This window comes from Cryptosporidium sp. chipmunk genotype I, assembly GCF_004936735.1.
Source record: "Cryptosporidium sp. chipmunk genotype I strain 37763 chromosome Unknown contig_26, whole genome shotgun sequence".
NCBI lineage: Eukaryota > Apicomplexa > Conoidasida > Eucoccidiorida > Cryptosporidiidae > Cryptosporidium > Cryptosporidium sp. chipmunk genotype I.
In genome coordinates this window covers 570,190-593,008 of record NW_027125588.1, presented here as the reverse complement: position 1 = coordinate 593,008, position 22,819 = coordinate 570,190, and the positions used below count along the sequence as shown (strand labels likewise).

At 32.5% G+C, this 22,819-nt stretch overlaps 12 protein-coding genes across 12 annotated transcripts; 7 read left to right on the top strand and 5 right to left on the bottom strand.

Annotated features, from left to right (window-relative positions):
* Window positions 1–77: 77 nt before the first annotated feature.
* Window positions 78–677, bottom strand: ELE39_002514 (uncharacterized protein; the record flags this gene model as incomplete). Its single annotated transcript, XM_067345364.1, has 1 exon — window positions 78–677. One exon carries the CDS (start codon window positions 675–677, stop codon window positions 78–80), a length of 600 nt encoding a protein of 199 aa, XP_067202132.1.
* A 929-nt stretch (window positions 678–1,606) lies between these two features.
* On the top strand, window positions 1,607–2,251 carry ELE39_002513 (uncharacterized protein; the record flags this gene model as incomplete). The annotated part of the gene is made up of 1 exon (XM_067345363.1): window positions 1,607–2,251. One exon carries the CDS (start codon window positions 1,607–1,609, stop codon window positions 2,249–2,251), a length of 645 nt encoding a protein of 214 aa, XP_067202131.1.
* Window positions 2,252–2,657: 406 nt separating this feature from the next.
* Window positions 2,658–3,351, bottom strand: ELE39_002512 (RNA recognition family; the record flags this gene model as incomplete). Its single annotated transcript, XM_067345362.1, has 2 exons — window positions 2,658–3,134; window positions 3,211–3,351. 2 exons carry the CDS (start codon window positions 3,349–3,351, stop codon window positions 2,658–2,660), a joined length of 618 nt encoding a protein of 205 aa, XP_067202130.1.
* A 1,113-nt stretch (window positions 3,352–4,464) lies between these two features.
* Window positions 4,465–4,980, top strand: ELE39_002511 (uncharacterized protein; the record flags this gene model as incomplete). The annotated part of the gene is made up of 1 exon (XM_067345361.1): window positions 4,465–4,980. One exon carries the CDS (start codon window positions 4,465–4,467, stop codon window positions 4,978–4,980), a length of 516 nt encoding a protein of 171 aa, XP_067202129.1.
* A 1,017-nt stretch (window positions 4,981–5,997) lies between these two features.
* On the top strand, window positions 5,998–6,726 carry ELE39_002509 (uncharacterized protein; the record flags this gene model as incomplete). The annotated part of the gene is made up of 1 exon (XM_067345359.1): window positions 5,998–6,726. One exon carries the CDS (start codon window positions 5,998–6,000, stop codon window positions 6,724–6,726), a length of 729 nt encoding a protein of 242 aa, XP_067202127.1.
* A 645-nt stretch (window positions 6,727–7,371) lies between these two features.
* Window positions 7,372–9,489, top strand: ELE39_002508 (uncharacterized protein; the record flags this gene model as incomplete). The annotated part of the gene is made up of 1 exon (XM_067345358.1): window positions 7,372–9,489. The coding sequence occupies one exon, from the start codon at window positions 7,372–7,374 to the stop codon at window positions 9,487–9,489; it is 2,118 nt and encodes a 705-aa protein (XP_067202126.1).
* A 1,347-nt stretch (window positions 9,490–10,836) lies between these two features.
* On the top strand, window positions 10,837–11,660 carry ELE39_002507 (EBNA1 binding 2 nucleolar p40; the record flags this gene model as incomplete). Its single annotated transcript, XM_067345357.1, has 2 exons — window positions 10,837–10,912; window positions 11,008–11,660. 2 exons carry the CDS (start codon window positions 10,837–10,839, stop codon window positions 11,658–11,660), a joined length of 729 nt encoding a protein of 242 aa, XP_067202125.1.
* Window positions 11,661–11,792: 132 nt separating this feature from the next.
* Window positions 11,793–12,365, bottom strand: ELE39_002506 (uncharacterized protein; the record flags this gene model as incomplete). The annotated part of the gene is made up of 1 exon (XM_067345356.1): window positions 11,793–12,365. One exon carries the CDS (start codon window positions 12,363–12,365, stop codon window positions 11,793–11,795), a length of 573 nt encoding a protein of 190 aa, XP_067202124.1.
* Window positions 12,366–12,665: 300 nt separating this feature from the next.
* ELE39_002505 (RRM domain containing) lies at window positions 12,666–13,538 on the top strand (the record flags this gene model as incomplete). The annotated part of the gene is made up of 1 exon (XM_067345355.1): window positions 12,666–13,538. The coding sequence occupies one exon, from the start codon at window positions 12,666–12,668 to the stop codon at window positions 13,536–13,538; it is 873 nt and encodes a 290-aa protein (XP_067202123.1).
* A 125-nt stretch (window positions 13,539–13,663) lies between these two features.
* Window positions 13,664–16,012, bottom strand: ELE39_002504 (translation initiation factor EIF-2B epsilon subunit; the record flags this gene model as incomplete). Its single annotated transcript, XM_067345354.1, has 1 exon — window positions 13,664–16,012. One exon carries the CDS (start codon window positions 16,010–16,012, stop codon window positions 13,664–13,666), a length of 2,349 nt encoding a protein of 782 aa, XP_067202122.1.
* Window positions 16,013–16,665: 653 nt separating this feature from the next.
* ELE39_002503 (tubulin) lies at window positions 16,666–19,461 on the top strand (the record flags this gene model as incomplete). Its single annotated transcript, XM_067345353.1, has 1 exon — window positions 16,666–19,461. The coding sequence occupies one exon, from the start codon at window positions 16,666–16,668 to the stop codon at window positions 19,459–19,461; it is 2,796 nt and encodes a 931-aa protein (XP_067202121.1).
* Window positions 19,462–19,663: 202 nt separating this feature from the next.
* On the bottom strand, window positions 19,664–22,615 carry ELE39_002502 (kinase domain-containing; the record flags this gene model as incomplete). Its single annotated transcript, XM_067345352.1, has 1 exon — window positions 19,664–22,615. One exon carries the CDS (start codon window positions 22,613–22,615, stop codon window positions 19,664–19,666), a length of 2,952 nt encoding a protein of 983 aa, XP_067202120.1.
* Between the last annotated feature and the right edge of the window lie 204 nt (window positions 22,616–22,819).

Here is a 22,819-nt window from a genome sequence, read left to right as displayed (position 1 = left end):
TAGAATTGTGAAGGATTTATCACTGTTATTACTATTATTATCACGCCTACCTTGCTACCTAGAGTTACTTATAGGACTCAATTTTCAGTAGTATGTCTACTAATATGCCTGCTGGTATGTCTACCAGTCATCCTAGGAGTGATGGGAGCGTTTGAATTGATGATCTCATTGACGTAAGGATGTGAAAGATCAGCGGCCTTTAGGATTCCGGAATTCTGGTTTAGTAGATGAACTCTCAGTTGCCACCTTTGGTTGACACTATGGACAAGATTGGGATGGATAATCCTGCACTGCGTGGTGCATAGATTTGGGTGATCAACATCCAACTTTTCTATTTCTTTTCTGTTTTTCTTGCAGGAGACTGCTGGACTAACAAGAGGGGATTGTGACTCGATGATGGGACTTCTTGGTGAAGAGGGAGAGTTTGTGATAATAGAAGGATGTAATTTGAAGAAATAGTGCATGGCGTCGGTAACTGATCTCATATGGTTTGAGTGCTTTCGAAGCTCTAATTCAGTAAGTCCATTATTTTCACCATAGTACGGATTTGTAAATCCACATATATTTTCAAAAGGATGGTATCTTAAAGACAACATTGGAGAAGCTGATGCTGGATTGATTGAATTATTCAAAAAGTTTGTAGAGTCACTTGCTTGGTAATTACGGGAACTTTCCATTTTTTTTGAAGCTTAATTTATGTAATTTAAGTCCAATTCAAGTATTTATACTTATTTACAATTTCAGATTTGTGTAAATAATTTTAAGGGAAATAATTCAAAATCTTGAAAACTAATTATTTTATTTTCTACTATTAATTACTAATACCTAGCTTGGTTTTTTTATTTATTTATCTTGGCTTCTTTTTAATTTTTAATGACTACCATGTATAAATCTATTTACATGCATTTTTACATTATTAATTTGGTACCTTTTTGGGCGCGCGCGCCAACTTGGTTGAAGATATTGTTAATGCATGAGAAAAAAGGTAACGAGCAGATTAGTTTTTTTTTCAATATATTAATTTTAAAAAAAGCGTTATTATTAATCATGTGAATAGGAAGTAAGTGAGAATAGGATATGTTTAAACATTTTAATTTTTTTAGAAATTTTTTTTCTCTTTATTTAGTCATATAAAAGGAATAGAAACTTTTTTTTTTAATAGAAAATTTGAAATTAGAATATAAAGGTTAAAAATAAAATAAAGAAAAAGGTACAAATAAAGTATAGTTGGTGAAAAAAGACTGGCGTGAAAAATTGGAATTCTTTCCAGTATATATACTGAATTCCAATTATTATGTCCATTTTGGGAATATTCATATATATGTAAAATATTAAAAGAAACTTTAAAAATATAAAAATGCTGGAAGAAAAAGATAAGAATGAGGATGAGAAAATTATAGAATTCCTGGAGAACTACGAATATTCAGAATCATTAAATACTTTTTTTTCTCTAAGAAAAGATTGTCTCGGGATAGTTGACCCCCCTATAGTATTAGAACACCAGATATTAGCAAGTGATGGAAGCAGATTATCAGTTCAAGGTAAGTCAAAGACAGAAACCAATTTCATATACAGTTACTAACTCTTGACCTGATTAGATTTGGAAATGCTCGTTAAAGATGGAGAATTAAGAAAATTAAAGGTACCAAGATCGATACCTTTTAAAAATATTACGTCATCTATAGGTTATAGTTTAAAAAGCGACATTTTAAGAGTTGTTAATAAACGAATTCAAGAAAAATATTTGAATCTAGAAGGTCAAAATCAACTAGATGAATGTTTTTTGGAATGTCTTTTTAATAGCGAAAAAAATATACTTTTATTACAAAAGATTTTGAGCCTAATTAAAGAAGTAATTTTTCAAGATTTTAAAGCAATTAGTGTCAATAATAAACAAATTTTGGATCGCCTATATTTGATATGTAATCAATGGAAAATTCAACATAAGCTTTGTGACAATCATAAACATATTTTAGATGAGGATTTTCTATTAAACTTATTAATTAGGTTTGGTATTCTAAGACGTGATGCTTCAGATTTACATAGTTTGATATTTACTACACCTTCTATGGGTTTATTTATTCAATTTCTTGAATCTGGAAATAGTATTATTGTTAATTCTTTAAAAAGAAGTAAATATAAAGAGCTTTTTGAAGACAAACTTAACACTTTAAAACTCGGTAAGTCTTTACTTCCACTTGATTTTCACCTCAGAGATTTGCATGGAACTGGAATCATAAAGAGAATGTAAGTTTACCATTTAATTGATGTTTGGGTTAAATGCATGCAAAAATAAAATAAAATGGGCTTGTAAATAAATACACGTAATCCATTTATACTATAATAATATTAATTTATAAAGCAAATCCACATATATATTTTTTGCATGCACGTATTCAAGCCAAATATAATACTAAGTTTGGATTAATTACTTAATATTAAATATTATTATGCATTGAATTTTTTAGGGTTGTTCATAATAATTCTATAAAAGTATGCAAATTATGTAATACTATTGCAAATAGAAGAATACAAAAGAAAAGAATAACTTAAAGTAATTTAATTAATGAGATTTAACAAGACAAATAAAAACTAATAGTAAGTGTTTGTAATAAATAATACATCTCTCCTCCTTAATTATCTTTTGTATAGTCATTCTATGATATAGATCTACTTAAAGATCTCGTTCTCCTGCTTATTTCTCTATTTCCTTTTCTCCTCTCCCTTTCTCTCTCTTCAATTTCTGCTTTATTTCCAATATGAAGATTCAATATATCCAGCTCTGTTTTAAATCGTGTTTGAATGTCTTTGGTAACTCCGAAAACTCCGATTCCACTTCCCTCAGCACCAGTAAATACATATTCCCCATCACAATTTGGCTTATAGTCTTTAACATGATCAACTTTTAAATGTCTCCCTAACAATATCATATCATTTGCGTTATCTACAGCTAATATTGTGCTTTTCTGATCTTCATAGCACAAAAAGCAATAACCTTTTGATATTCCCAGTTTTTTGTCTCTAATTAAATTAATATCAATAGGCTCTCCCCATTGAGAAAATACAATTGCAATATCTCCCTCTGTAAGTCTTAAATCTAACCCTGAAATATATATATAAGACGAACTCCTATACTAGATTAATTGTAATCATACAAATTTAATATATTAGTTGATTAATAACCAACTTAACCTATTCAAGAAAACTTACGTCGCTATGCCAAGAATTTGAACTTTTATGATTAGAATATTTGCTAATATATGTTTCTTCTCTACTATTTATCTCATTAATAGTATTTCTCCTTTTGTAAGAGATGCCTCTTTTTTCTTTATATGAATTTTTATCGTACATTTTTTTAATGAATTATCGCCACACAAACTCAAAAGACTACATCATTTTTTGCTTTATTCATTTTTTGAAAAAATCAAGGCCTAATTAAAATTAAAATAACGAAATCTGAAAGATTCCTATTACTTAGTCTTCTTATATTATTAATTTATTATTTAATTCATTTTTAAAGTTAATTTCTATTCTCGTTCTTTAATAAACATGAATATACTTTTATTTAAAACGCATGATTCGCGCGCCCAAATATGAGAGGGACAGTTATAGATACCTTTTTAGGCGGCAACCTGTATTAATAATCAAGAAATGATTTATTTTTCAAAAAAATTAGAAATCAAGAATAGAATTAGGCTGCAGATATAATCGTGTAAATTTACAATAAAATAAGTATTGTATATTTATTTGTTTAGAAATATTTAATTTAAATCAATTATTATAAAAATACAAATTTCAATACTTGTTTCTTTTTTTCTATACAAGATTATAATAATATCGGAGCATTTTTAATCTTTAAATAATATTGAAATGCTTTTTTTAATAGTTAACGCAATTCAAAACTTATTATTTGGAATAGTTTTCGCTGCCACAACCATTTTTTCGTTTATTAAGGTGAGTTGTTCAGAGCAGATAAATACATGTATTATCAATATTTTATGTTGATTAATCATTTGTGAGGTGGAAAAAGTCAAGTAATATAGAGAGATGAAAGGTAGAAGGGGAAATTGGAAGAAAAGGTTTAAGATTTTGGAAGAAGGAAGAAAAAGAGGAACTATTGTACATTTTAATACTATTTTCTAAAAGTTACTTTTTTGTTTCATCCTTTTTGTTTGAACAGCTTTTAAGTCAAATAATGTAATTTCCCCTTACCAAATTGATTTAATTTTTGATTTACTTGAACTAAAATCACTACCTTCCGCCTTACACTCAATGCATAAAAAATAAATCATATATAACGAATTTACTAACTTTTTGCTTTTTGTTAAATTTACATTAAAACTAATGTTTAACGTTAATTAATTGAATTGTTGATCATATTTTGAATAACTACAGAAAGTTCTAGGATTTGAAAAGATAGAGGATCAAACTAATTTGGAGAAAGTGGAGAAAGTTCCAAAACACATGGTGATTGTATTTAGAGGGTCAGAAGTTATTGAAAATGGGGTATTATATCTTTTATATCAAGCTTGTCGTATTTTAAAACATATTGGAGTGGAATATGTTACTATTTTTGAGCCAAATGGAATTGTTGAAAGCAAATTAACGGTTTTACTGAATAGTGAAGATGAAATTCCAGCTAATTTACGCTTCCTATCTAGTGGTGACTCTTCACAAGACTTTTTAAATAAGATTCAAAGAATAGTAGAACAGAAACATGGATCTAATGAAAAAGAAATCACATATAGAGAGATTTATAGTATATTAAATTCTGGTGGCAGCTGGCCAAAAGCTGATTGCATTTTGATTCTAAGGAATATGCCTTTTGATATTCCAATTAATGGATTTAATTCATTATTTGTCATTTTTAATAGATTTAGAGAATATACTGCTTCATTTTGTACTCGTCTATTTACAGTCACATCACTCGGTACCTGGGGTGAGATTCCACCTTTGTTGGCTCAACATGCTGAAATATAGTAAGTTTTGAATCTAGTAGTAAAGATCTGTTAAGAATACAGAGAATTAAGAGGAAAAAAATTGATAAAAAAACAAATGGAAAAAATGACTAGAAAGATTACAATTTTATGAAACCAAGTTTTTCAACACCTTGTATTTTTTATTATCACTATATATGTTATTACTGAATTACTTATTTAACAAGTTACTCGTACATGGTGCAACAAATAGTGCTAATTCTTCTATTGCTATTGATTTAGCTCTTGTTTCAAGAAGTGATGCTAAACCTGTAAGACATTTACAAGGAAATTATGGCTAAATTACCTCAAGCATGTGCAAACATATTCTTTTCTCTTATAATCTTAGCAGATCATATATCTACGCATTCCAAAATTACAATATAATAACTCACTATTTTCCCTCCTCATTTAATATCAACCTTCAATTTTAGTGAACTCTGGGGATTCAATATTAGGAATATCGAAAAGTCGATTGTTCTATATTCATATTCAAAACAAAGACATGGTAGATAGATTCAATTATTATTAAATCATGCAATTTTAAATAACTGGCAATAAAACGCATTCGGCGGGAATAGTGTGGCGCCTGTGAATCTAATAAATAATAGTGAAAGACATTAAAATGAAGTCTAATGCAAAATCATGAAATAAAAAAACATGTAAAGAAAAAATTAGTTTGCAGGATAAAATGCGTATAGTCTAAAAATCATGAGAAAAAAAGTGAGGTAAGAGATTGCATGACAAGAGTTCAATTAAGATAATATAGGGAGAATTCTTTTTATTTTTTTTGTCAATACAAGTTTAATTAAGTATATGGATTTAGAATTCAGATACTAAATTAATTTATTAAAAAGAATAAAGAGTTTATCCAAGATAAGAAGGATCTTGAAAGTGTTATTAATTTATTATAATAGTTGACTGTTTTGTTTGGTATAAGAAAAATAAGTTGGATTAAGTAAATTTGGACAATACATACACTTGTAAAGTAATAAATAAATAATATTAATAATCTAAAAAAATGGGTGGTAAACAATCAGTCCCACAAACATATGAAGCATTTTCAGGTAGGATGGGAAAATTCCCGTCATTATCAGAAGATATTTTAACAAAGCAAGAATTAGAAGAAGGTGTGGTAATATTGGACTCTGTGAATTCTTTGAGAAAAATGAATAGCTCAACATTTATGGAAATCGAAAGTGATAATACAAGATTTATGATGGCTAGAGCAGAAGCTGATAGAATAGCAGAGGCTGAAGCTTTAAGGCTTGCAACTGAACAATCAATTAGAGTAAATGATGAAGGAAGCATAGTTCATCAAAGTTCCTATGTTTCTTTACCTACACGAAAAGATTCAGTTCTCTCACAGCTTCCAACACGTTCTGAGACTATTTTAAGTAAACAATCTACAAAGAATAGTTTAGTAGCATTGGAGGAGAATGTAGAAGATATTTTGGATGAAGAAAGAAACTTGGAGTATATTCCTTCAAATTCAAATGTTGGTACGGAAGAGAATAAGAGAGAAATATTTGAGATGATTGCTAATAGATGCGGAGTTGTATTCTCCGAGTGCAAAAGCTATCCCATTGAAGAGGCAAGGAAATTGAGAAGCGACCTTAGAAATTGTGATTCCGAATACGCAATTGATAAAACAGCAGAAACTTGCGGATGTTTAGGGCCTAAGCATGATCGACTAAATTGTCCAATATGTAGAGGTATGCATCTTGAGGATGCTCCATTATTATATTAGTATGTTAAGTTATTACTTTGAAGAGAGTTTTGACCTGAAACTTGGATTCCATTAATTTTTTTATTATTCTATTTTCTATCTCATTATTATTCATTTGGAGGGGGAGTGGAAACTTTATGTGGATAAACTTTTGTTTATAATTACGTGTCAATTTATTATTAAGCACCGGTATATAAAAGTATTACAGTGCATGCGCATGTGGATTTACAAGTGCATGTGCATGTAATCAATTTGCAGTAATCATTCTGCTATTACTCTCCTTTTTCCCCACTCCCCTTTCCCTCAAATGTATTCAGATAAATTAAACTTGAATATTAAGGAATTCTCGAAAAAGAGCATAATAAGACATTTTTTTGCAATTACTTAAAGTAATATTTGTTAATGAATTTACAATAAAACTAATCATTAAAAAGATATAATAAAAATATAAATACATATATATTTTTAAATACTTAGAGGCACTGGTAAAAATATTTCAATTACAAGATAATAGATAACCTTTGTTGAAATTTTAAAATAACGAGGTTATTATTTATAATACAATAAATATTGTTAAAAACCTTAATATTACAGCACTTTAAGGGAAAAATTAAAATTCTTGTTTAAATATAACTTTGAAAGAGTTAAATAAGGGAATTAAAAGAAATGGAAGTAGAAAATTCATCATCAAATCAATATACAGCCAAGAGTGGAGCAAATATGACAAATGAACAAACTAAAAAGCGTCCTTCTGACGCAACAAAGGATGAACAGTTAAAGAAGGTTTGTACTGAAACGCTAGGCGGCGTTACAACAACGACAAAAGGTGATTCTGGACGCTCAGTTTCATCTAATGGTAATATTAAGTCTTATAATAAGGTCACTTTTACAATAACTCCAGTGGCTACCACTACTGATGCTAATACTGCTACTACCTCTTCCACTGCTTCTACTACTACTACTGGTTTTACTACTGGTACTACTACTGGTACTACTACTACTACATTTAAGAAGACCGCATATACAGGTAATCAGAAACAAGGTGAGAATACAGCAACTAACATTTCGACTGTAAATACTGAAACAGTTTTTGATTCTGGAATGAAAATTCAAAAGACTGTGAACAAGACTAGTACTGAAAATGTAAAAAGTACGGCAACCAAGGTAAAAACAACAAAGACTACTATTACTCAAGAAATGAAGCTTTGTACTGATAATACCAAGAAGAGCACTTCAAATTCAACTACTTCTACTACCACTTGTAAAGTGGGAGCTCAGTCTGAAGTAGCTACAAATCACGCCTATTACTTTGATATAACAGATAATACAATGACTTTTCTTGATCAAATTCCAACAAAAACTGAAACTACTACAACAGTGATTGAAACTTACAATAATAGCGCAATTACCTGTAGAGAAATAGATATCGAGGTTTCAAAGGAAATAATTGGCACAGATGTGGCTAATAGTGGTGTTGTTGCTAATTATGAGCAGACAAAAAATCAGGAAACATCATCTACTCAAGCTCAAGACCAGGCAAGAAAGCAGTTACAAAAGCAAAAGCAAACTTTACAGAGTAGTCAAGTTTGTCAAGATTGCAACGGCGGTCAGGTTTACTTTGGAGCAGTTCAAACGCCCAACCAGACAAATTGTGGAAAATTTGGCGTAAAATACGGAACAAATCAGACTGGAAGGACACAAATAAAAATCACTGAAACTTACCAGGCTGACGGTACATATACTTCAAAGAAGGAACAAACAAATACTGACGGAACAAGATTTGTTACTACTACTACTACTAGTACTAATGCTAATACTAATACTACAGCTGCTCAAACTAGCACTACAGGCAAAAGTTACAAAGGAACAGTTACAAGAGAAGCTTATTCTGTGGATGGAAAGCAGATATCAAAGACTGAAGAGACATTTGATCAGACAGTTTCAACAAATACTCAATCAGGAGAAACTGTTACAAAAACAACCACAAAATATGCACCAGGTAGTGCTGACAGTGTAACTACTAGAACAGAGACTTTGGTCACTAAGTCTGATGGAACAACAATTGTAACTGTAGATCAGACTTTCCAAGATAGTAGCAGGATGATAACTACTACCACTGTTCCTTCTACTACTAGTACCACTACTCAAGACACAACTGCTCAAACTACCACTAATCAAGGTGCAACTGCTCAACCTACAGCTTCACAAGCTACTACAGCTTCTCAGGCTACAAATACTCAATTTACCGCTTCACAAGCTACCACCACTTCTCAGGCTACGACTGCCCAACCTACCACCTCTCAAGCTACCACTGGCAATTCCACTACTAATAATGATAGCTACATGGATATTTCAGGATATCTTAGTGACTTATCATTAGGGGCTACAGACGGTACTAAATCAGGTGAAAGTACAAAAACAGCAAAAGTAACGATTGTAACCATAGACAAAGATTCAAAGATTACATATAAAGAAGAGTATGTGGCACAAATCGACTCAAGCTACACTTCTACTACTACTGCTCCCACTACTACTACTTCTACTGGTAATGCTACTACCGGTACTGCTACTGCCACAACTACCACTAAAACTACTACTGATCCCTCTACTACTAATACCACTACTACCACTACCACTACTACTACTACCACTACTACTGCCGCTAAAGGCTTCGTATCAGATTTTCAAAAAGGTGTAACTCAATCAGATTTAAAATCCAAAGTACAGGATCAACTAAAGGTCCAGACCACTCAGGTTCAGGATCAAAATGTATCAGGAAACTAAATGAAACTCTTCCGAAAGATGACAGCGTGCAGAAGTGTAGCAAGCAGTGCTATTACTACTGTTGCTCACTTTATGAAATATCGTGATACTGATGACAATGGTAACGGTGATTTACATGTATATACATTTGTTATATGCAACAGCCCAGAAAGGGACACCGGGTTCAATGGGGAAGACACCAAATACTGCAATAGTAACCGTGATATTGTTGAAATGAGAGGATGCAAATAAAACAAGAATCATACGTATGTTATTTAATTTAATATGTATATATATAGTCCTGAATTTCATTTATAGATGCAGTCAAATGGTGTAAAAGATATAATTCGAGTTTTTAATAATATGAAAGAGCAAAAGAATTGTCATCTAAAGATTATTTAACACTAATAGTTAAATAAGCTACTCCTTAATATTACAAAGCAATTAAAAATAACTTGGAAGCTCTTCATTAACCACTCTTAATCAATAAATGACTAAAAAAGAGAGTTTTATGATTACATCGGTACCATTGCAGGATATTCATTGAATATTATTAAAAAAATGAATTTTCAAAGATATTAACATTTGTTCAAAATATCTAAAATTGTTTTTTGCTAATTTTTTGCATAAAAAAAGAAAAATCCTCCACGTAATCAGACCTAGTTTCCTACAATAAGAAAATTACGTAAAAATTTGGATTCAAATTATATAACTACATACATACCCAGAACAATAATAAGATTTAATATTCATAATAATCCGAAGAAGGTTAAACATTAGACAATACACTGCACATATTCACTATTCATTTTATTTGAAAAGAAGGTGTTCTACAAAATATTCCTTTGTTAACTTTCTTCAAAAATCATATTTGATTTCTATATATTAGAGCGAGCATTAGCGATTTATCTCTTAAATATATAATCTAATATTTCCGGACTAAGGAGAAATTGGAAACAAAAAGCAAATAAGGTGAAATATAGGAAATTTCAAGAATTGTGTAATCTAATCCCTTATTTATTCTTTATATGTATTTATATTTATATATAAATATTTATGTATTTAAATGCAAATTTTTTCTTTTTTTGCCTATTTTACACTATCATGAGGTATCTATACCGTCAGTATGCATCGTGGCGCCGGCGCCACTTCTGCTTGTGACATTTTTTGGCTTTATTAAAATAAAGGGTAAAAAAGTGAATAGGAAACATCACTAATTAATTGTAAAGTAGTGGGTGTTAATTTAAAAGAAATAAAAAACAAGTGTACAAGTGGAGTGTAGCTTGCTAACAGACCTGTTATTTTTATGTGAATAGCCTTTTTGTTTCCTTTAAGTATTAAATAGAAAGAAAGAGAATATAGTTAAGAATGTCAGATTCTGACAGTGAGTTGGAAACTCACGTTTTAGAAGATAACCATGGAGGAAGAATAAGCGTGGATGGAGGTAAGTTGGGTTTGAAATACGGGTGGAATAGATTAGTGGAGAAAATTTAATGAATGGTTTGTTTTTAACTTTTTTTTTAACTATTATTAAAATAGGGAGTAAATTAGTTCTGGATGAGGAAGGAATAAAGAGAAAGATCGCAGATTTAGACTATGGGATTCAATTGGGAATGAAAAGCATACCTTTTATTGAAACTTTGGCAATAGTGGATAAGGAAGGAAGTAATGAAAAGATTGATTACAAGGACAATATAAAAAGAGAAGCATACTTTTACTCCAATACTTTGAGAAATGTGACTAAAGGATGCAAAATTTTGGCAAACATGAATGTAGGCTGGAATAGACCAGATGATATGTTAGCTGAGATGCTCAAAACAGACCAACATATGAAGAAGATCAAGATGGATTTACTTAAACAGGAGCAGAAAATCAAAGCAGTGGAGTTAAAGAAACAAAGATATGTAGAGAAAAAGTTTACAAAGAAGATCCAGGTTGAGAAGAAGAAGCTTAGGAAACAAGAAGCCAAGAAGAATTTGAAGGAAATTGAAAATTGGAAAAAGAGTGATCACAAAAATAGTGCTTCTATTGAGGAATCTTTTGACAAGTATTTTTCTGAAAATTCAAAGAAACCTAATTTTAACAAGAATAAAAAGGTATCTAAGCATATTAGCAAAACAAACAACGGAAAGATGACAAAGAATACTAATAAAGCTTCTAGGAAAGAAGGAAGAGGAGGGAGGAGGAAGTGAGATTGTCAAAGTCAGACTTAAATAGATGAACTATACAATATACTTTTTTAGAGTTTATTTATAATTAGTTTATTAATATCTAGAGAAATGCTTTGCCTCCACTAGAATTTCACCTAAAGTTACTAGTCATGTCTACTTGGAAGAGGAGGAGGGGGAGTTAAAGGACGCCTCCTTATCCGAATTGTTGAGCATCCCAATTGCTAGATTTAGAGCTCCACTTAGCTGTAGTGAAGAGTCAAAGTGGTATTTATAACGATTCAACAATTCTAGAATTTCTGTTAAGTTCTCATCTCTTTCACTAATGTCACCTACAGCAGTACTATTAGAAGTATCTTCATTTCTAACTTTAGAAAGCTGCCAAATAGATTCGTCAATCCAAATATTTCTGTTACACGCCATCTTTTCTATAGAATCTCCAATTGGAGGAGTATTTATCATTCTTTTCACCAAAGTTGTGAGATTAGAAGAATTTTGCCCGTGAATTATTTCCTTAATAAGCTTTTTCTGGCCAACAAGATAAAGAAGATTTATAGATTTATATCTTTCTTGGACGGTACTTTCGGAACTTATTGAAATCTCGAAATTCTTATCTATAATAGCTTTGTTGTTAATATTGTTGAAGTTGGTTTTTTCAATACTTTCTACCTGATTTCTGAGTTCCCTAATTTTCGCAAGTTGCGACTCAATAATGTCAAAATCATTCATTTAATCACTTTTTTATTTTATTTTTTTTTATATTTTTTTTTTGCCTATACCGGCATTTATTTATTTTTCTATACCGGCAATTCGTAATATGCCGGCATAGGCAATGATGCACAGCGACTTGAAAAAAAATTCAACTTTTTTGTTATTCCATCACTTCTTTCTCTACTAAGCCCATCTCAAGTTAGTTATATACAATTAATCAAGGATCTCCGTCCGAATGAACTAAAGGAGGACAGGAAATTCCTCCTCTGATTTTCCCCATTATACACACCTACAATAGCTTTTCAAAACATCACAAAGATGACCGAGAATTGCGTGTTTATCAGAAACTTATCCCCTCTAGCAAATAAGAAGTCGGTACTTAATATATTCAACGAACTTGAGGATGAAATTATTGATATTGAGTTTCATAATTACCCAGAAAGCGACCAAAGATTCTGTCAAATCTCATTTAAATCTTCAAATGGTGTCACAAAAAGCATTGGGTTTAATGGATCTACGTTACTTGGGGTACCTATGTCAATTACGGTACTACCACCCATACAAATTCAAAAATCTGAGCAAAAAAGAATTGTATCAAATAGGGAAATCTCGGTAAAGAATTTACCGAGCTCTCTATCTGACTTAAAGATTATGTCAATTTTTCAGAAATATGGACAAATTATTAGTATTAAGAGACAAGATCCCAATAGTAACTCCAATTCCATTATCATAGAATTTCAAAGTGAAAGCTCTGCTGCAGATCTTATAGAAAAACGGCATCTAACTTTAGAAAACGGCGAAAAGATTGAGATTTCTTCTGATTTTGAAATCCAGAAATCCATTCCAAATCTAGAAACTACTTCTAATTCTCATGAAATTAACGAGACCTTATTAAATCTAGAAAGTATCCCTGTTCCTCTTGCTTACCAACAGATCAAGAAACTTGAATGGGAGAACAAGTTATCCAAGATCTACTCCATTAAGAAGAAGATCGAAGAAAGACTTTTGAATACTTTAAACGAAGACCTTAAACTCCAGTCTGGCTCTAACCAGGACCCTTGTTGTCCCGAATCCCCCTCTACCTTGCCTCCTCCATATTCTCACAGACAATCTCCAGACAAAAGATTCATCACGGTTGGCAGGACGAGATCACTTTCTAGATCCGTTTCTCCGTCCCGTCAAAATGACTAATACACATCCGTCACCTTCTACTTATACTGCATAAACAAGCCACTATTGTATATAAATTATATTAGTTAGAAGTACTACTAATCCTAGATTTCACTCATCTCCCTCCCTAACCTTTTCCCCTCGTACTATTCATCCTCCTCATCCTCATCCTCGTCATCCTCCTTGAGCCACTCAATGTACCTCACAACAAAGTCTGATCTCAAGATTGACACAGCTTCGTCTCCTATTTTTGCTTCAGTTCCGGCTCCTCCAATTAAGTTGTCGTACCAATTTGGGATGAAAGACTGATTAATAAGATCCAGTCTCTCAAAGGTAACTAAGAGAGATCCAAAAGGAAGAGGAAAATCCTTTCTTGCAGCGAAGTCTAGCAACTTTGAGCAAATTAATCCAGTAAAGGCTTCATCCTCAGATCTATTGAAAGCAGATATCAGCTCTAAAATCCCCTTTTTCTCGCAAAAGGATCTAAATCTATCCAAATCTATTCTTTTGCTAGTAGTATTATTGTTACTTTCTCTTTTGTCCTCCACCAGAACCTCTCTTGAGCTTTTACCAAGTAGATCCAATACTATCATCATGCATGTATCCAGAATATCCAGATCATCCTTAAAGAATGCAAATCTTAATCCTTTCAACTCCAGTATCTTGTTGGACATGTGTACCGGGTTCTCGAGTCCAGACTTTATGAGTAGTATAGATTCCTCAAAAAATTCCCTTGAGTCATCATCCTCCTCCTCCCCGATCTTACTCCTATTCAACCCTCCATTAGCTTCTCTAGGACCTTTACTTGCTCTCCCAATAATCTCTTCATCTAAAACTCTGTCATCTGAGCTATCTGACTCATTATTACAAACCGTCTCCATATTTCTGGATGAATCAAATAAAACTATATTAGAAAGTACGTCCTCATTCGTGATCTCGTCATTTTCTAGTCTGGCTAACTTATCTTCAGGCCAAATTACGCCATTCAATATCGCCCCGTCTTTTGTCATATTACTTAATACAGCCAAATCCGTCTCATCCAAAAGCTTAAATCGTCTCAAATTCACACTTGGAGAGTTACTATTACTTCTCAATTCACGCTCATCTTGATCTAAACTCTCTTGTGATTTGTTTTTTTTATTCTCAAGTAATAAAGATCTTGAAATATATCTCGATACCCTACTAAAAGATTCAATTTTTGAATTCTCTTTAATAATAATATCAGATCCTATTAAACAGCATGGATTCACTATTACGTTACTCATAATCCTGGCATTACTTGAAATAAAACTTGAATCCAATTCTACGTTATCCTCAATCACGGTATTATTCAATATTGAGCATCCTTTAATGATGCAATTGTCTCCAATCACACAATTCTCGCCGATAAAAGAATTCGAGATCTTACAATTATCTCCAATTTTTGTTGATTTCCCTATAGTAACTATGGATCCAATCTCAGAACTTGGACTTATGTTAACATTATCTCCCAAAAATACACTAAATCCTTGGTACCTTTGTACATTCTGTCCTGATATACTACAATAATCCGGTACCATTGGAAATGCCCATCCTTCGCATACATGTTGCTGTGCCACGTGATATGTCCTAAAGTTTATGATCCTTACAGCATACTGAGACATTATTGAAACATATATCACATCTTGTTTAATATCAGAACTCAGAGCATTTTGTACAAAGTCGTTAAATAGATCAGTAAAGTCAAATGTCTCACAGAACGTCTTGAGTAGCTGAGGAGAACAAACTGCAAGTCCTATATCCAATAAATCATATCTAATTATGCATTTACTTGTACCGTAGTGAGACGAATTTGAGTTTCTCAATAAAGTCTTCATTGATAATCTAGAAGAGTAATCATCATCAAATCTACCCCAATGAACCAATTCATTCGATACCTGATCATATATCACCAAATTTTCATTTTTCTTTGTCCTTAATGTACTTAATGGTGGACTTTCCATAAATATCATTGTCATTGACAAATTAGGTACCTGGTTACTTCTCCTCCTTTTATGGGTCTGAACTACCTCCTTTATATCAGCCACGCAAAGTAGTCCCCCCTGAATCAAAATAAAATCGTCTCTAATGTCAACTTGGCAATCTAAATCCCTCAATGCGTCTCCTATTGAATTACAATGCATTCCCAATTGGATAATCTGAATATTCAATGATCTCAACTTCTTATTAGATGACTTTAATCCTTCAATGTGGCCCATCAACAAATCTTTGTGAAAATAGGCCAACAAATATATCTCAGTCACGCCATTCTTAAGCAGCATCTCAATCATATAATTAATTATCGGTACCCCATTTATTGGTAGCAATGATTCTGGAAGTTCACATGATATTGGTGAAAATGAATCCACTCCTAAACTTTCTACCAACACCACTGCTGGTAATGATGAAAACTCTAAGTCACTCATTTTATTCCCTCCCACACTTTGGTTCGCTGATCCGGTACTTTTCTTATCCATCACCTAATTACCGATACCAATAAATACAGCAGAGCTAATAAAAACACGATAGCCAAAATTTTTAATAAAATTTTCTTTGATCCCTCCGAAAAATCAAAACTTATGGAACTGATATCTAATTATTAATAACTATTGTTCTTTCTTTTTTTTGAATTATTATCCTTTTTTTTATATACCGGCTTATTTTTTTTCTTAAGTACCGGAAGTTTTGGCGGGAAATGGTGATCTTAAGGTATATCAGCTGAAAAAAAAATTATTGGTAAATTTGTTTTAAAAAAAATTTCAAAGGAAAAATAAGAATAATCAAAATTTGAACAATTAAATTGGAATTTGTAGGAGAAACTAAGCTCAGCCTAGTTGGATTAAACAAACCTGATTTGTGTGACTTCTCGTCAAGTTCTAATAACATCTCAAGATTCCTCACATGTAAATTAAAAGTGCCTCAAAGTTGAGGTCAAATACATAAATAAGAAACTTTTTGTTTGTGGGAATACGTGAATGTAAATATTTCTTAAAGTCTACTCTCTATTTTCTCTCCTTCTCACTGCTCCTGTATTTTCTATTCAGGAATTATTACTAATAAACTACAGCTTGAGTAGAAATAGTATATTGGACTGCCTTGGCATCCCCGGAGAATCCCAATATATAAAAAAATGATATCTGAAAAGCCAATTATCATCCCAGAACTACTTAAGGAACTTGTTTACAAGGAAATTGAAAACAGTAACATCCTCAAGGAAAGGACTTTAGAACGCAGTAAGCTTGCTCAGAAGTGTTACTTGGCTTCTCTGAAACTTATTAAATCTCATATAGTTTCGGGGGTGAAAGAATCCAACTTTGGAAATCCCCTCGAAGATGCTCATGAGTTACTTTTGAGCAAAGGAAGATCAACTCAAGTACATAAACTTAACAGACTCTATGACAAACTTTCAAACCTAAGTCTTGCAATTCCCGAACTAAATCATTCTTCAAAGAAGGCCAATTCTAACTTAAATCCTTTATCTAGAAATCAAAATATTACTTTTCAAGATAAAATTCTTAGACTTTTACTTCCATTATTCGATACCGGATCACGAGACAGGTATAATCAAGAAAATATTGGCAATTCTATTTCCAATGTAAAACCAACCAGAGACTTTCAAAATTCAGTTAGTCCTGTTTTAAGCAGATTCAGAGACCCAAATACACCTTCAAATTCATCATCATCATTGGGAAATGATGAATTTGCAATTCAAACCAGAAACAGTTCAAAAGATCACTCTCTTGCTTCCATATATAATGGTGGAGATCATGAGGGTATTAGTAATAGCTTGGAAGTATATAAGGAAGAATCCAGCATTACTGAAAGCAATGATAACTACTCTGTTCCTTTATTTGTTTTGGAAAAGTGTCTACTTTCACCTACACAAGAGCTTGCTCTAGTACATGATATCCTTTATGCTCTACAAGGATTTGAAGCTCAGTTGATCAAATACGACATTTCTACAGACTCTTACATCTTAGATCCCTCAGTATACTCTTTAGTGACTACTAGAGAAATTGTGACAAAAATCTGCCATTTTGGAACAATATACAAAAGAATGACGAAAATTGTAGACTATTACAAACAAGAACTGGAGAATTCTTATATTAATGAAAGATCAATGCTTACAAAAACATTAACTGAATTCACTCAAGATCTACTTTCAGAATACTCACAATTCATAGTTAGCCAACAAAACGAAGTACAAGATTCGATGATTGCACTTTCTAAACTAGATCCTGGAGTAAATCCAAACCTAGAACTTCTTAAATCTAACAAACCCATGCTAACCCTGAGAAAACTATTACATAGAATTAATGAACAATATCATAAAAAGGAGAAGATCTTTGCTATCCTGGAGGGCTTATTTGGCCAAACCTGTTCTTCCATACTCTCTTGTTTAAATATTCATAGAAATAATGGAAACCAATACCAAGAAAAAGTTTTTGAAAACTTATTCCACAAATGTGTTTCAGTTTGGCTTCAAGATCTTAATTTGATCTTGAGATACGGTACCTCCAGACGATACCTATATAATCTTGAATCAGCAAATTCAAGATCAAAGACAGCGATAGACCTTGAGAATAGGTTGGGTGAATTTTTTATAAAGGGTAATATTGAGGAAGGAATAAAAATAGATGAGAGTCGAGTACCAAGCTTTTTATTAAAAGAGACAGCTCATCAAATAACACATATTTGTGAGACTAGGATAATTATTAGGATGTTTTTGCCTCAGGATGAAGATGTGAATCTTGCTGAAGAGTTTGAAATTCCTGAGATAACCTCAGAAATGATTACTGATCTGAATAGAATTCCCTTACATTTGGCATTGAATCGACTTCAGAGCCAGCTGGATACCAAACTTAAAGATCTTGTCACTGATCAGGGATCATTAATTTCTCGTCTCAAGATCATTAGAGATTACTTGATATGCTTTAATGGTGACTTTTCAGACTTATTGATAAAGAATATGGAGAATGAACTCGACAAACCTTCAGAATCTGTATCCCTTCATAATTTGGAAGAAATCTTTGAAAATACCAAAAGATCTTTTCCTAGATTTGAGTTTGAGAATCATTTTCAGATATCCTTATTAGATTCTCAACTATATAATAAACCAGGAAGCTGCGGATGGGATGTTTTTACTTTAGACTTTCTTATTCCCGAAAGAACAAATCTTTCTCTAATCTTGACCCCAAACCACCTTAAGAGATACAAGAGGATATTCAAAACTATCTGGAAACTCAAACTTGTGATTCATAAACTCAATTCTACATGGATCAAACTCGTTAAGTATCTCCGTCAAAACGAACTCTGCATCCCCTCAGATTCCACTGATAGCACCCCACTCCTCAGACAGTCCAGCTGTCTCATTAGAAGTCTTATTATCACCCTAAACACTATCCAAAACCTCCTCTCATTCAGCTCCATCAGTTATCTCTGGTCATACTTCGAAGATCTACTCCCAAAAGCCTCCAACATCCACAAAATCCGAGATCTACACGATAAATTTATTTCTTACATAGAGTCCAACCTTTTCATTTCTCCTTCCTCCTCCCCACAAGAACAAAAACTTATCCAAGACCTACATCTTTGCCTTGACCTCCTTTTTGAATCCTCATTCTTCCTTTGTAAAACCAATCAAACAATCCTAAACAATTTGCTTATTTATGAAAATGATCACGAAAATGATTTGGGACAGATACCTTCTTTTGAGACAAATAATACTATTTTGTCTCTTGGAGACGAAATCTATGAATCCAGTAATAATTTCAAGAATTGCTTAAAAACTTTTCACACTAACCTCACCTTGCTGATTCAACTTAAACAAGACTATCTCCAGTACGATCCACTTCTACATTTTCAAATCAATCTCTTCGAATCGCTGCTGGAGCAGCTCACGCTCCATATTAAGTTCTTAGATTAGTGCAAATCCCTAAGTTACTAATTCTTATTATGGCCTGTTTCCCCGCCACTTTAAGGCCCTGCATTTGCATGCATGCAAGACAAAAAAAAAAATATTCAGGTTAGAAAATAATTCTATTATAAACACTAATTACTGTTATTATTATTAGGATTGCAAAAAATAAGGGAGTATTAGCACGCTCGTAAACTACCAAAATATCGTATTATTTAATATTCATATTGAAAACTGTATCCACTTTGGAGGCGGTATCAAGTAGCTCATGAACCTGATTCTCAAGACTTAGTTGCCTAATTTGCGATGAGCGGAGGTAAGAGTCACAAATATCTCTTAGTTCTTGCCAGAATTCTCTATAGGACTCAACCCTCTCGTCAAACCTTGTTCTTAAAACAGGATTTCCAGTAAAGCCTAAAAGTCTTTCTGCATGTTGTCTTAACTGTAGAATCTTTTCTATCATAATATTCATATTACCCCAAAAAGCCACGCATCTTCCTAGAATACTCTCAATCATTCTAAGCTGAGCCAAAACTCTCACCAATATGTAAGAAATCTTTAACTGATTCTCACTTCTCCTTTTAACAACGCTTTGCTCATAAATTGTAGATGAATTTGAACCTGGAATTGTGAATCCGCCCTTTTCTGTGAAATAATCGAATCCGCCAGACCCAGATCCCACTACTTCATCCTCCAATTTGTTTTCCACACCGCTCTTGCTCTCTTCTGTTACCATAACTGAATCAAGTCTCTCTGTAGAATTTGTTTTCTTTGCTCCAGATTTAGACGAGAATTCTGACCCATTGCTATTAGCATGAATACCATCAATTCTATACATACTAGCATTCAACATATCTTCAACAGAACCTCCTCCAGAAGATCCTCCCCCTCCCCCTACCTCATAATCTTTTCCTAAGCTATTAAGTTTTTCAGCTGTTATTTCTAAATTTGATAGAATTGGAAGATCAAAATCCACTCCTTCTTGTATTAGGGACTCAACTCCTGTTGGAGGAACATTGCAAATACTAGCAGGGAGAAACAGGAAGTCTAAAAGTAAATCTCTAGTACTTGCCAAAGAAGTAGTAATATATGATGAATTTTGGGTGAATTGAGACTTCCCATGAACCTGTATTGATAAGTCTGATGATAAACCACCAATGGGAAATTCATCTACAGTGCCTCCCCCAGTAACCTTTCCTTGTTCGCCGGTATCCATCATCTTCGAATTAGGATCTTCACTCTCTAAATGATCAAATAAAGCATTAATTTCTGAATTTAAAAATAAATCTGTAATTTTTCTTATTACTCTATCCCTTGCTGAATTATACCCAATAAATATACTTGGATCGAATTCACTCCTAATCACATTACCACTACCATTTGAATTGCTCATAGCATTTGATCCAGATCTCGAAAAACTCCCACCTTCATTTGTGTTTAAGCAATTTGAACTTATATCCATTGTAGAAGAATCAAAATCACTTCTTGCTCGAGATTCATATAATCCGTCTTTACTTTTATCTGAATTCATTGAAACACTTCCTCCTGTTAAAGAAGATTGATCCTTTACTTCTGTTTCACCCATCCCTTCAACACCAAACTCCCTGCTGACTTCGTATGGAATAGTCTTCACACTTGTTTCTGTGATTCTTTTGATATCTCTCACAGATTCTACAAAATTGGATAACTCGAATAGAAAATTGTTATATGAGCTTTGAATATCTTCCACATCATTCTGAGTTACATCTACCAAACTTTTGACATGTGATAATAACTCGATTGCAAGTTTTGGCTCATTTGTGTTAACTGCTAATAAAAAATCAGGAAGCTCATCCAATACAGATTCACAAGTTTGTTTAAACTTTCCTATTGCTACATAAGATCGCTGCTGCAATATTCTCCATTTGTGTATATGTTGCTGTATTACTCTACAAATAGTAGAATTATGTCTAAAAGCAATATAAATACCATGTAGTTTATATGCAACACTTAATTGAAGATCCAACAATCCATTAATATCCATAATTGACGATGTTTTTGATGAACCGATAGGTCCATTTTGAACCGAAAAGCCTTGACCAGCCTCAGCCTTCCCAATAATATTAACAGGCTCCTTTTTAGTAATAGCCTTATTAAAAGTTGCATTGTCAGCATCTTCCATTGACTTAAATAGTACAATTTCATGCCTTTCAGGAAGAGGTGAATGAATATTATCTTGGATCTCAACAATACTTGGCTCATTTTCACACTTAATATTCATCCAAGGATCCTGTTTTAACTCAAAAAGAGTCATCCTTTGAGTTGGATCAACTGTCAAAAGCCTCCTAATCAACTGTTTAGCCTGCTCACTCACCCTCTTAAATCGAGGATATCTAAAATGATAATTCCCCTCTCTAATTAAACGCTCTAAATTGCCCTTTCTCTCATCAAATGGAAAAGCTCCACCAAGCATTACGTAAAATAAGACCCCTAAAGACCATAAATCAGCTTCCGTACCATAAGGCACTCCGTTATTTGTAGCACTCAATACCTCTGGAGCCCAATATTGTGGTGTGCCAACCAAAGTTCTTGCTTGTGTATATCCTTGCCTTAAAAATTTTGCAACTCCAAAATCTGCTACTTTAATTATAAAATACTCTCCAGGATATGACCTATCAATCAAAATGTTCTCAGGTTTCAAATCACGGTGAATTATCTCCTTTTGATGCATATACATCAAAGCCTCAACAACTTGCTTTAATATAAATCTTGCACTGGATTCCGAAAGTGAACCACATTCTACAATTTTGTAGAAAAGTTCTCCTCCTTGAACTAAATCCATGACCAAATAGAATGTATCTCCAGAGTCAGAAAAATCGACCAAACTTACAATATTTGGGTGTCTTAACTTGTGCAAGATCATCGCCTCCTCCAAAAGTTTGTTCTTCTTATCCCTAAAATCTGGAGTTAAATATATTGATTTCATATCAATAATCTTCACAGCAAAATACTCCTCATCAATAGGTACCATTATCCCATCTTCCCTAACTCTCCCCACTGACTTACATCTGAAAACTACAGAAGCACTTCCTGCGCCAAGCCGATCACAGATTTTATATCCAACTCCAGACTGACCCAAAAATGTAGAAGGTAAACCATTCTGTTGCTGGTTAGAATCAATCATATATTTGTCCGACCTTTAATTTCACTATATAACCTTAGAAATCAATTTTATATATTATTTCAAAACCTTCCCCCTTGTCTACTATAATATTGATTAGGTAACCCTTCACTGTTAAATACCTTATTTTCCTTCCTAGATTCCCAATGTATATAATAGATACCTTTATTCCAACAATATTAGTTTAATAGCTACAATATTAATAAT